This window comes from Babylonia areolata, chromosome 34 (genome assembly GCF_041734735.1).
Source record: "Babylonia areolata isolate BAREFJ2019XMU chromosome 34, ASM4173473v1, whole genome shotgun sequence".
NCBI lineage: Eukaryota > Metazoa > Mollusca > Gastropoda > Neogastropoda > Buccinidae > Babylonia > Babylonia areolata.
The window spans coordinates 21,282,201-21,295,149 of NC_134909.1; the positions used below are offsets into that span (position 1 = coordinate 21,282,201).

Genomic DNA, 12,949 nt, shown 5'->3' on the forward strand with positions numbered 1-12,949 from the left:
ATTTGCACTGCTCCAGTTTTCCTCAGTCTACCGGGGTGTGGATGGGAACCGGACTCTGGTTGTGGGAGCTGAATCAAAACAGCGGAAAGAAAAGACTGGGTACTGTCTTCGATTACTGAGCCATAGACACAGTGTGTGTATGCGTATAATTATGTACATTGCCCTCAAAATTGGCTGAGTGGGATCGTAACATTTTTACCATTGTTATTTTGTTCTCTCTCTCTCTCTCTCTCTCTCTCTCTCTCTCTCTCTCTCTCTCTCTCTCTCTCTCTCTAAGTCTCCCTCTCCTTCTGTCTGTCTTTCTCTCTCTCTCTCTGTCTCTCTGTCTCTGTCTCTGTCTCTCTCTCCGTCTCTCTCTCTCTCTCTCTGTCTCTGTCTCTGTCTCTCTCTGTCTCTCTGTCTCTGTCTCTGTCTCTCTCTCTCTCTCTCTCTCTCTCTCTCTCTCTCTCTCTCTCTCTCTCTCTCTCTCTGTGAAATGTGTTGTACCTCTGCATTGACTTGTAACCACCCCAACTGGCATGGGCCAATGGTCTATGTATTAAAACATTTCAGTGTTCAGTGTTCAGCGTTCAATCTCTCTCTCTCTCTCTCTCTCTCTCTCTCTCTCTCTCTCTCTCTCTCTCTCTCTCTCTCTCCCTCTCTGTTGTCTATGTCTCTGTCTCTCTCGCTGTCCCTGTCTTTCTCTCTGTCTCTGTCTCTGACGATGGATTATGTCCCTTGAATTGCTTCATTAATAATTTTGTTTCATTATTATGCAAAAACTATTTTGTTTTTACCTGTATATCACTGTCCCTCCCAACTCAGACTGTAATATTCACAGTGCTTCCTGTATTACTGACCGTGTGAAGCTTGTCTAGTATGAGTAATTCAATGAATTCCTGTTATTTATTGTTATTTCATTTTATTTTGTTGTTTTAGTTTATCCAGCGTTATCGTTCTCTATCATAGTTTATTCTGTTCTATCCTTTTTTTTTTAATGACATGTTTTCTGTATATTTCTTCGACTATTTAACTGTTTATTCATTGCCTATTTTTATTTATATTTCTTCTTTTTTTCTTTCTTTTTTTTATGTATGAACGTCAGCCATGTGACAGTATAATATATGTGCCACACATCAAACTCAATGTTGTGAATTTGTATGCAGCATTCTGATTCCCTGATAAATAAGCAAATAAATGTAAAACATGAAGACACACATTCACACATACACCCACACATTTATTTATTTATTTATTTATTTATTATTATTTTTTTATTATTATTATTATTATTATTATTATTACTACTACTACTACTACTACTACTACCTTTTTATATTATAATTATTATTTATTTATCTATTTATTTATTTATTTATGTAAGCTTATCTATTATCTATTCACCTCTTTTTTTTGTGTTCTCCCTCAAGGCCTGACTAAGCGCCTTGGGTTACGCTGCTGGTCAGGCATCTGCTTGGCAGATGTGGTGTAGCGTATACTCATTTGTCCGAACGCAGTGACGCCTCCTTGAGCTACTGAAACTGAAACTGGTTCCCTGGTTGCCTCTTTTCCATTGCCCCATACTGCTCCTTCTGATCCCCATTCCCAAACCAAAAATAACTGAGCGTTGGTGACGGAATCTCTGATGTCCTGTTTTTGTGTGAGATGTCTTTTTTGTTGCAAATATATCCCGTGAGGTTGTTGTGGCTTTTTTTGTTTGTTTGTTTGTTGTTGTTTTTCTCAAAGTTGATGCCTCCCATGTATTTTCGTATTATAGGTGCCTCAGAAACTACCCACTTAGCATTACAACTACTATAGCAGAAGTACGTGTCTCAACGTGGGAAAGCAAACACAAAAAGAAAGTAGCTCCAAGAGACTGTGATTTTTAATATGAAAAGTTGTGTTTACGTCATCAACTTGTGTGCTTCCGACGTCATTCCACGTTGTCAACAGCTGTTATGGCCGAAAAGGGAAGTTTGGAAGGTAACATCGACGCTTCACCAAGTGAAACGCAGTCTTTGAACAAGTATGTACCTCCACTTCTTCTTTTCCAATATATGTTCATTTAAGCGGTGTATCTTTACAGTCCAAACGATAGTATGTCTATATTATGTTTCAATTTCTTGTAAGGTCAGCATGGCAATTACTTCATCCATGATCTCATTCTTTGTAACTAAGGTTTTCTTCTGCTGTAACAATGTGAAATTAATGGTTAGCCCTACCATTGATCGCAACAACTGCTTCAGATGTTGTTATTATTTATAGGTTATGTGTTCGTACTTAAATTTGAAACCAGCTTATGATTTATTTAGTTTATAGTTAACAGTGTCTGAATGAATAATTCTCTATAGATCTATATATAGATCGAATAGCATCATTGTGAATCACAATGTCATGATTAATGTGGGGAAAACGAATACGTAGCTCGAACAGATTGAAACTGTAAAAGATGTTGAATGAAATTGTAATAGTCAACTCAATCTCAAGCAGTGGATTTTTTTGTTTTTGTTTTTGTTTTGTTTTGTTTTGTTTTTGTTTTGTTTGTTTGTGTGTGTGTGTGTGCTTGTTTGTTTGTTCTCAAACTGGGGGTTCTGGATTTGATCCTAGGGTTAGTACCTGGTGGATTTACTGTGGATATCATTTAATCCAGTTTAGGCCATTATAATGTGCACCACAAGGAAAAAAACATCAGCCCTCAGCAGTACTGTCTGCAGAGACACCTGCTGGAACCTGTGGTCACCCAGTATGGCAATAAGGCAATATGTCCGCACTTCTTTCTTTATGGTCCTTCACTTTGAAGACAGAAAATGGGTGCATACTGGTAGTGGTTTTAGTCTCCATACACTTTACATTTCTTCCCCTTCTCTCATTCCCCCCCCCCCCCCCCCCCCCCTGTTGTTTGCAATGCTAGAGAGGAGAAATAAATTAGTGGAATATTACATTTCGACTAATATGGGAAAATCCCGACAACCAGTGTCAGTATACCTACCTATTTCACTTTTTCAGTATACATAATTTTTATTCCACATTCCCCCCTGTGCAGCATTTGCAAAGAATGGGGAAAAAGAGAGGAGGGGAAGAGAAGTAGAGTATATTAATTATTATATGAGACCAGTTTAAATACTGCTTTCCCCATTTCAGTACACATGTATCCGTCTTCAAAACCAAGGAGTACTGGGGAAGAAATGTTCATATTGCCGACAATAATCGAACAACGATTGATAGTCACTAATGGAGGAAGAACAATTTAGAAGAACTTTTCTGTTACAGAAAACTTTTTTTTTTCTTTTGTTTATTTCCTGACATTTATTAACCTTGTAATATGTATATATTTTTTTTATTAAGTTGTAACTTACTTGTTAAATGTTATATATTAAGAGAACACAGCACAGCATGTGTGTGACTGTGAAGGATCATTCTTAGTTCGTGCCGAGTTCTTTTCTATTATTTTAATTAATTCTGATTCCTTGTCAGGCGTTTATGAATACATCATTACATGTGTATGAATTGTAGTAACAGTAGTAATACTAGTTAGTTGTGGTAGTAGTGGTGGTGGTGGTAGGAGTAGTAGTAGTAGTACAGTAGTAGTAGTAGTCATCTAGAACTGTAATAGTAGCAGAACTACAACACAAAGTACTACTAGTAGTAGTTGCAGTGATAGTAATAATAGTAGTGCCTTATGAATGTTCTTGTAATTGTGAATCTTCTTTTCTTTTTTTTTTAAATTCATTTTATTTATCTTTACAGAGATGAATTATCATTTTAAAAACAATAGTGTAATATGACTATGAGAACCACATACTTGAACAGTAAAGCTGCTGTAGTAGTCATGGTAATAGTTGGAGTGGTGGTACTGGTAGTAGGATGAAAACCACAAATTAAAAAAAAAAAAGTGAATGGAGAAGTGTATCCATAATTTGCAGCTCTGCGATACCAGTCTTGCCTCTTTCAGTTATTCTGTTAAACTTGGAAATGGTTTTTGATTTTCCAGTCAAAAGGGTGAGAGCGCGATTGGAACTCACACCCTCACAAACTCCTCTTTTTTTTGGCAGCTTAGCATCTTAACCATTCTGCCAGTGCTACCTTCCCCCCTGATTGATACAATACCTGTTTATATCCTCAGACTGATGACGATGTCCCTGTCCAACGTGTCGGCGCGGGAGTGGTTCAGCAAGACACGGGAGCGGGTGAAGCCATGGGGAGAGTTCATCAACACCAAGCACTTCAAGATGCCCAGCAGCATGGCCCCGCTGCCCAAGAGGCTAGTCAAGAACGTGGAGCACTTTCAGGGCAACTACCTCTTCGTTTTCATGGGGCTGGTGCTCTTCTGCTTGTGAGTCTTTAGTTTCATGTTTCAAGGAGATATTAAGTTTCTTCACCGCTCATCGGTGACTTAAACAAAGTTGACGAGACAGTGCACCACCACTGGTGACTTTGTCGACATGGAGAGGTCATGTTGATGTGACGATTTTTCACATTGTAATAAAGCTTAACAGCTGGGACCAGTTTCTAGAACAATGACTAACCTTTGACCCCTGACCGAGTTTGAAGTGACCAGGTATGTTGTGTTTTTTTGACATGAGACATGAACCAACGCCTGTGACTGAGAGCATCGTTTGTAAAATATTTGGCGCCACGGGGTGTTTTTCACACAGAAACTTGGCTGTGAAAGAGTTAAAGCATACAGACAAATCCTACTTTGTAATTGTATACATGTATGCTGCACCACATTTGCTAGGCAGAATTATATTTGACCAGCAGAATAACCCAGTGCGCTAGCCAGGCCTGGGGTGCATTTATGTAATTGTATATTTTTGTACCTTCAGTATTTTTTTGTTGTTGTTGTTGTTTGTTTTTGTTTATTTGTTGTTGTTGTTTTTACAGAATATTGCCAGAGGACTACATTTAAGTGATTTATGTTGCATGTTTTGTTTGACATAGAGTTTTTGCCAAATGGATCATGAACAGAAAACATGGATTGAGATCAAATAAACTGAGAGACTCAGAGTGAGACAGATAAAGACTGAGAGAGAGAGAGAGAGAGAAACGTGCACGCATGCATGCACACACGCACGCACGTAGAGTCTATGCACAGATATGTTCAGTATTCAGCCTGCGAGTGCAGCCTGAAGTTGAAGTAGAGAGGAGAAAGAGGCGAGGGAGTTGACGCAGAAGGTGGGAGGGGAAAAAAAATCTATATATCTGTATATATATATATTGTATTTTATTTTATTTTATTAATTTTTTTCCCTCCCAACTTTTTTGTTGTTTTTGTTGTTGTTGTTGTTTTTGTGGACAATCATACGGCTTGTTCCAGACTGACCTCCCCCATGTTGCTGGTGGCCATGGCAGTGTGTCTAGGAGCCTGTTACATCATCAACATCAAATCTGCTGACAAACCTCTCGTCTTAATGGGTATGCTCTTCTTTCTCTTTTTTTTTTTTTTTTTTTTTTGTTTTGTTGTCAGTTTGTAAGGAGTCACACCCAAGTCATTAAGTTTTTACTTCTCTTGTATATTTGTTTTTCTTATTTATTTATTAATTAACTCGTATATCCACAGTCTTGTTTATTTATTTGTCTTTTTGTTTATTTTTATTTTGGTGTCATATACTGTACCATGTCAAACTGATGCAAACTAGGCCTATTGGTTTGCTCTGCTTGGCCAAATTTCGTGCGGCTAACAGTAAAAAGACGAGCAGTCTTGCCCCGGTCCGCTCTCAGCCAATCAAACGCCTCTAAAAGCTATAAGCGCTGAATCATTCCTTTGGCCAAGGCTCTCCACGCCATCTTGTCAGGTTTACGCTCTGTCTCGTCTTACGCTTTTTTTGGCTATTAAGCGTATTCATTATTTAATATTGTTTTTAATCATTGACGTTATTGTTTCCTGCCTCTTTGTATATCCTGCATGACGGCTGTTCTTGTGCTTTTCGCAATTCTCTAAGCTGGTTCGTACTTTTTGGTTATTGTTGAAAATGTCTGTTGTCTTTCCTTTGTCAGTCGGTATTTCCAACAGCTTTCATCCTTGTGATTGTTAACGTTTGATTATTTTTGGATACACATATTTTTTTTCATTAAAGATTATTTTTGTATTGTTGCACTGTTGTTGTTGTTGTTGTTTAGCACACCCATTTGTCTGAGCCATCATTGTGATGTTTGTATAATGTATGTATGTATTTATGTGTATGTATGTATCATTAAGGTATGTGTGTATGTATATGATATAGATGTACACACACACGCACACACACGTACGCATGCATGCACAACACACACATCTATACAGTTAAAAACCAATGGTTTCAGGTCGTGAAGTGAGTCTGGCCCAGCAGTATGCGGCGGTGGGCGTCATGTCCTTCCCTCTCTTCTGGCTGGCTGGGGCCGGTTCCGCCGTCTTCTGGATCATTGGTGAGATTCTCTCAGAAACCTAGCACTTTTGCCCCTTTCTCTAGGGGTACTGAATTGTATTACTCTTTTCGTCACGACATGTTTCTCTGTGTGAAATTCAGGCTGCTCTCCCCACCAGGGAGAGCGTGTAACTACACTGACAGCGCCCCCCCCTTTTTTTTCTTTTTTTTTTCTGCCTGCAATTTTATTTGCTTTCCGATTGAAGTGGATTTTTCTACAGAATTTTGCCTGGGACAACCCTTTTTTGTTGTTGTTTTCTTGCCATGGGTTCTTTTATGTGCGCTAAGCGCATGCTGCACACAGGACCTCGATTTATCATCTCATCCAAAGGACTAGAGTCCAGACTACCACTCGGTCTGGTGGATTGGGAGAAAATACTGGCGACTGTGGGATTTGAACCAATGCGCTCAGATTCTCTTGCTTCCTGGGCGAACGCTTTACCTCTGGGCCATGAAGGGGGTTCAGACACTAGCAGGTCTGCACTTCTTTTGACCTGTGAGATTGGAAAAATCTCCACCCTTTATGCATTTGGCGCCGTGACCGGGAATTGATCCTGGGACCCTCAGATAGAAAGTCCAATGCTTTAACCACTCGGCTGTTGCCCCCATCTTCTCAGAACTCTGTAATCCTAGTTATTATTATTATTATTAATATTATTATTATTATTTTGTGCTGCTGTTGTGGAATTGTGGTGATGATGATGATGATGAAGATGATGGTGACGATGATGAAGGTGATGATAATGAAGGTGATGACAGAAGATGATAATGACAAAAGAGGAGGGGGTTGATCTTACCATTGACAAAAGTGGTGTGTGTGTGTGTGTGTCGCAGGGGCCTCGTTCTTTGTCATCATGGTCCACGCCTCCACCTACAGAACCCAGGAGGAACTGGAAGGCTTTGATCTGGAGATGGACTCGGTGGAGTCAGTGTAAGGCTGGCCCAGCCCATTCCCCGCCAACTCCCCCCTGGCAACTCTTTTTTGGGGGGGTCTTCTTGTCTCCTGCACCGGTTAACTGATAACACACCGCACACTGTCCTAACACGGCGAGACTGACTGGCTGTTACCTTTGTATAGTGGTGCTAACAGCCTCCACAGGCACAGGTGTTTACTTACTTTGTTTTCTTTATTGTTATCTTTTTTTTTTTTTTACTTTTTTGATTTTTTCACCTTTGTTATTTATTTCATTCTTTTTTTTTCTTTTACTAATATTTTTTTTTTTTTTTTGTAAACTGGGTTCCAGTGCTATTATTGACACACCTGTACTCTCACCAGTCTTCTTGCTGTTACTTTGACGAGAGAAGACGCAGCCGTTCTGATAACACTAACAGTTGTGAAGTGTGATGTGAGAAGGAAAAGAGCAGCGGCTGCTGAAGACGGGGTTGTTTCCCCCTATAGGCTGGTTGGCTTGCTCCACTCCCTGTGTTCTAACCTTTGTGACCAGAGCTGAGTTGCTTTGTTTTAGAGCTGGCTGTGCTTATTTTGATATCACAAAAAAACAAAACAAAAAGGAAAAAAGTTAGGGGTGATTCCCACAAATTAAGATTGTCCTTTTTTTCTTTTTTAAACAATAATTCAGGTGTCATTATAATGTCAGGAATCGCCCCCGGATGTATGTAAATGCAGTCAATTATGTTATTTTTCTAGTTTGTCTATGAGGTGTGATGTAAACCTCGGAGATATAGCGAAGATCTGATGTGATGAGCACTGATTGGTGGCCATTTGGATTATATTTCCATGGCAACCACAGATAAGGCTGACAGAACTCAAGACCCCCAACCTAAGATCTTTACAACCTCTGATATTTCCAAAGATTCATTTCGTGATGGAAAGGGGAAATAGATCTACCTGTTGCAGTGCCAGCCCTTTTAAAGCCACAGCTTTTATGTGAACACAAACTGTAGTGGTTTATTGTGGTATGAACACCAGGTTCTTGTGGTAAATTTGTTCATCAGACTGGTGGGTTCAGGCCCAGCTTGGGAGTTTGGACAGAACGGTCTGTTCAAGTTTTCTGTATCGTCAGGTTCTGAGGGTGGGAAGTAGGTTACTTCCCTTGTGGATTTTTTTTTTTTTTTTTTTTTTTTTTTGGTCTCCTGCTATATAGCATGTTTGTCATTGAGGGATTCTCCTCTTTTCTTTTCTTGTGGGAGTACATATATAAAAGAAAAAAGTCTTTGCATCTGGCCCCTGCTGTTTTCTCAGTGTGGGGCAGTAACGCACCAGAGCGTTGTCTGCCGGGGCGCACAGAGGGCTAAGCACTGGTGGCACTGTTTTTTGGGGGTTGTTGTCTTTTTCTGTATATCTTTCTCTCCTTGTAGATGGGGTATCAGAGGTGGTTTCGGTTGTTGTTTTTTTATGCTACACACTGTCACTGATGAAGAGGCAAAAAAGTGTCAAAGCAGAGGAGACGCTGATGAAAATGTCGACAGAATAGTAGGCAAAACCGATTGAGCCAAAGTAGTTAATGGCCTATGTGGTTTGTTTTTTTTTTCTTTTTTTCCCTTTTTATTTTTAGTTTTCAGTATGTGTACACTGAGCACTAGGTTTGCATCGATTTGGACAGTTCCTCATGTGGACAGTTGGTGGGTGATTGAAATGTGTACATTAATTTGTTACTTCTTAGGATTGATTGTTCTTTGACACCCGTGTCATTTAAAAAAAAAAAAAAATTCTGTTGCAAATTAATAATCTCCCTTCAGTTCACATTTTTGGGGTTGTTGTTTTTTTTGTTTTGTTTAAATGAATGGAATTATTTAGTTTGTTATTTACCTGTGTTGTACCATGTGATATGCCAATGGAAAATAGAGAGTAATTGGGATTGAGGTGTGGATGGAGTGGGGTGTACATGCAAGTCAGATAGTGTCATCTGTTGCCATTGATTTCGATTTTAGTTGTCAAGGATCTCTTTTTTTGTGCTTATATGTCCATGTTTTGATACCTACTTTCCGCTTAATGACTACACACACACTCACACACACACACACACACACACACACACATACATCTATGTATCTTGATAGATAGATAGACAGACAGATAGATATATGGAGTTTTACGTCCAGAAATTACTCGGTTCTAGCCTGCGCTCATCTTCGATAAGCAAGCCTAAATAGAATTGTGAAGGGGGAAAAATAAAAAAAAGGGATGCAAGGGAGATAATTTGTGGAAACCACATCAGGCTTTGACCTTGAATATGTGTTTGCAATTTTTTTTTTTCTTGTTTAATTATATCTTAATTTGGTTTTTCGTTTGTTAACCTATGCATGTGGTTTATGAACAAATTTATTTATATGTGGGAGCTTTTCTTCTTTTCTTTTTTTTTCCTTTCTCCTTCAGAATTCTGCATTTACTTATGCATTTGCAGAAGTAATTTTGAATTAGTTCCCTTTTATGCTCAATTTACTTATTTAGTTGAATTAGTAGTCTTAGCTGTTTACTGATATTGGAATGTCGTTTTTATTTGCTCTGATTTCATTAATTGACCACACTGTTAATTGTGATATTGTTATGGCTTATTCTGAACAAGTCTATGTCTGTTTTCATATGTATTGAATACTAGTACTAAAAAAATTTTTTTTAAATAAAAAATAAATTAAAAACAACTTTGGATGCAGACTGAAACAGTATTCCTTTATTTCATAAGTAAAATGGCATGTGACTTCTTTTTGTAATAAGTATTGTTTGGAAAGACATGATTAACATTTTTAAGTTTGTATCACTAATTCAGCTTTTCTTTTCTTTTTTTTTTTCTTTTTTTTTTGGTTTTCTTTCTTTCTTTCTTTTTTAACTAAAAAATTACTGTACTGTGTTTCCTGCAGAATCTCCAGTGCAATATTGTGTGTATGAATAACAATCACCCTGACAGCCAAGATTTCTTTTAAACTAACAACTATATATGTATATAATTATTTCATTTTATTATTTTCTTGACAGCTATTAAAATGAATAGATAAGATGAATAGTGGTTTACATTGAATTCTAAGTGTACTTCTGACTTCTCCTTTCAATTCAGTATGTGTGTGTGTGTGTGTGCGTGCGCGCGCACGTGTGTGTGTGTGTGTATGTGTGTGTGTGTGCTAATGTTCTATGGGTGACCCCAAAGTGGCTTTTTGGTTTTTCTGTTTGTTTTGTTTTGGTCATCTTATGGAACAGTGACCTTCAAAATAAAGAGACATAACACAGATAAAGGACGAGTCTGAGTGATTTGCATGATCATGGCCGTGTTATAGTGATGAGGGATGGGGGAGTGTGTGCAGTTATCCTTCTTGGGGGTCATAACTCATAATGTTATACTGACGAAGGCTGGGGGAATGTGTATGATTTTCTTTCTTGGGGGACGGAGGCTCTTGTCCCCTGTCGCTGCCTCTCTCACGTACATAAACAGAGACAGCCGTCACTTGAAAGACAGGGAGTATGGTGGTGTCAGGAGGTTGGGGAGGGATGGATGTAGGGGGGGCGTGAGGGGAGGGGAGGGTGTGAGGGGTGGGGAGGGATGATATGCCCCCCCCCCCAAAAAAAAAGCCTTAAAGCATTACACAGCATACACTCTGAAGTCACAAGTTGGTAGCATTGTGCCTTGCTAGTATGTGCGATATGAATGCATATTATTATTAGTAGTTTCTTTGTCGTCGTTGTTGTCTTCTTCTTATTGTTGTTGTTTTTGTCTGTGTTCTAGGTCTTGATTTCACAGCAGGGGTGGTGGGGGACGGTCTCTCAAACCTTACAACAACAACAACAACAGCAGTCACTGGGTCGGTGTCATGACCTGAGGAAATGGCACGTCTCATGTTCTGCTTGGCTCGACCCTATCATCCCTGTCCACCAGACTTTGTGTGTAGCACCATTTATTGTGTGTGTCTGTGTCATGCTGTTATCGCTGAACCATGCCTGTAGCCATGGTACCAGCCTTCGTCCTGCCTGCACTTTTTTCCCCGTTGAGAAGCCATGCTGGCTCGTTCAGTGTGGACAGCATCCCTTGTCTCCTGGAAATTCTGTGCTAGAAATTTCCTCTTTGATTACACATACTTAACCGTGACCCACTAGTGCAGACTCCAGCAGGGGTCTGACATTCCTGTCCTGTGCAAACTACTATCCGCCTATGCGGAGAAAACGAAAGTAGCTATGGCCAATAACCTCCCGGAAGTAGGTAACCTCCCGTTTGCCCCCGCCCCCCCCCTGACTAGCGCCCTCTTTTTCTGGCAGCCATCGTGACTCCTGTTCCTGTGCTCTTCATACGGCAAAGTTTTTTTCATATTTTCTGTCTGTCTGTCGATTCTCTGGCGTTCTTGTTTTTTGTTAAATTATATCTCCAACCAGGTCACATAATTATATAACTCGATTGGGCGATCACTCTAAAATTAAGGTGCAATCGCATTCGATTCGCTGACACTCTGGGCCCTCTACTCCTGGCCCTCTCAACAACGCCAACCATCTGCCTCCTCAAATTTCCTTTTTCTATTGCTCTTTGTTTCAGGCTTCTTGGTTGGTTTGTTTTTTTTCTATTTTTTTTCTTTCTTTTTTTTTTCACCTCTGTCCACCCCTCTTTTTATGATCTAGCAAGCCTTGACAATGTTTCTCTCTCTTTTCCGCAGTCTGTGATGTACTAACTGTGCTGTTCTGCTCTGGTGAATAGGTAGTGGTATTGTAAAGACTGGGATGGGCACGGTGGTGCAATATGGTCTTTTATGTATTTTTGTAGTTAGAAGTGTTTTTTGTTAATCTATGAGAGAGAGATAAAGTAGAAGTTCCTCAGCACAGCCTGGGTCTTATTTGCCTTTAGGAAATGAATGGTTGATGATACATTGTGAACCATGTTGTTTTTGGGTGTGTGTGTGTGTCTTGTGTTTTTTGTTGTTGTTGTTTTTTTTCGTTTCGTGTCACTGAATTTTTTAGTCAGTTTGCCAGTCCTGATATGGACTTGTGTGGTCGGCTGGACTAAAGCACCTTTGTCAAATGTGCATGTTTGTGTTACGTTATCATACGTGAACCTGGCTTGTAGCCATAATAGCCTTTTGCCTCCATTTGTTGTTCAGTGGTTCTATCAATACACTGCTGTTGACGCACTGCGAAAAGTGTCAGTGTATGATTTTAAACCACCAGTGGATTCAGTGTTTATTTAAACATGCATGTCTCAGTGTTTACTGTTTGCAGGATTATCATGTTTTCTCTTCATGAAATTCTATTCATGGATTATCAGTAGTCTCTCTCATTATTTCATCGACACGTGATGCTTCTTCAATCTGATCTTTATGGCTGACATGTTTTGAAAGAGGAAACAACCTTTACACCAGAACAAAGTTGAGGTAGTTGTGTGAAGTTTTATGCTCAGGGTCTCTCCTGACATGTTGTTGTAGATAGTTTTTAGCATGCAGCAAAGGTTTCCCAGGCTTCAGGCCCCTGACTTGTTTTCAGGTCCATAACTTGCTTTCTTACTAGTAACCCCCATGTGGCGCAACAGAGTTGGAAGTTACTGGTGAACAAAAGAACATGATTTTTCCTCTCCCTATCATCATATCAAAGAGAAAAGGAAAACTTTTAACATTTTATTTAGTTGGGTTTTTTTATG

General features: G+C 39.4%; 1 protein-coding gene across 2 annotated transcripts in view; it reads left to right on the forward strand.

Annotated features, from left to right (window-relative positions):
* Positions 1-1,916: 1,916 nt before the first annotated feature.
* Positions 1,917-12,949, forward strand: part of LOC143277408 (prenylated Rab acceptor protein 1-like) — an 11,272-nt gene continuing 239 nt past the window's right edge. The window contains exons 1-6 of one of the 2 annotated variants that reach the window (XR_013053737.1): positions 1,917-2,005; positions 4,103-4,312; positions 5,297-5,394; positions 6,283-6,384; positions 7,218-7,488; positions 11,060-12,949. The exon at positions 11,060-12,949 is cut by the window's right edge and continues 238 nt beyond it. Coding sequence is in view for 1 of the 2 variants with exons in the window: in XM_076582202.1 (XP_076438317.1) it covers positions 1,938-2,005; positions 4,103-4,312; positions 5,297-5,394; positions 6,283-6,384; positions 7,218-7,314; positions 11,060-11,066 (582 nt within the window). In the remaining variant the exon portion in view is untranslated. The remainder of the gene's footprint in view (positions 2,006-4,102; positions 4,313-5,296; positions 5,395-6,282; positions 6,385-7,217; positions 7,489-11,059) is intronic. The other variant, XM_076582202.1, reaches the window with a different exon arrangement.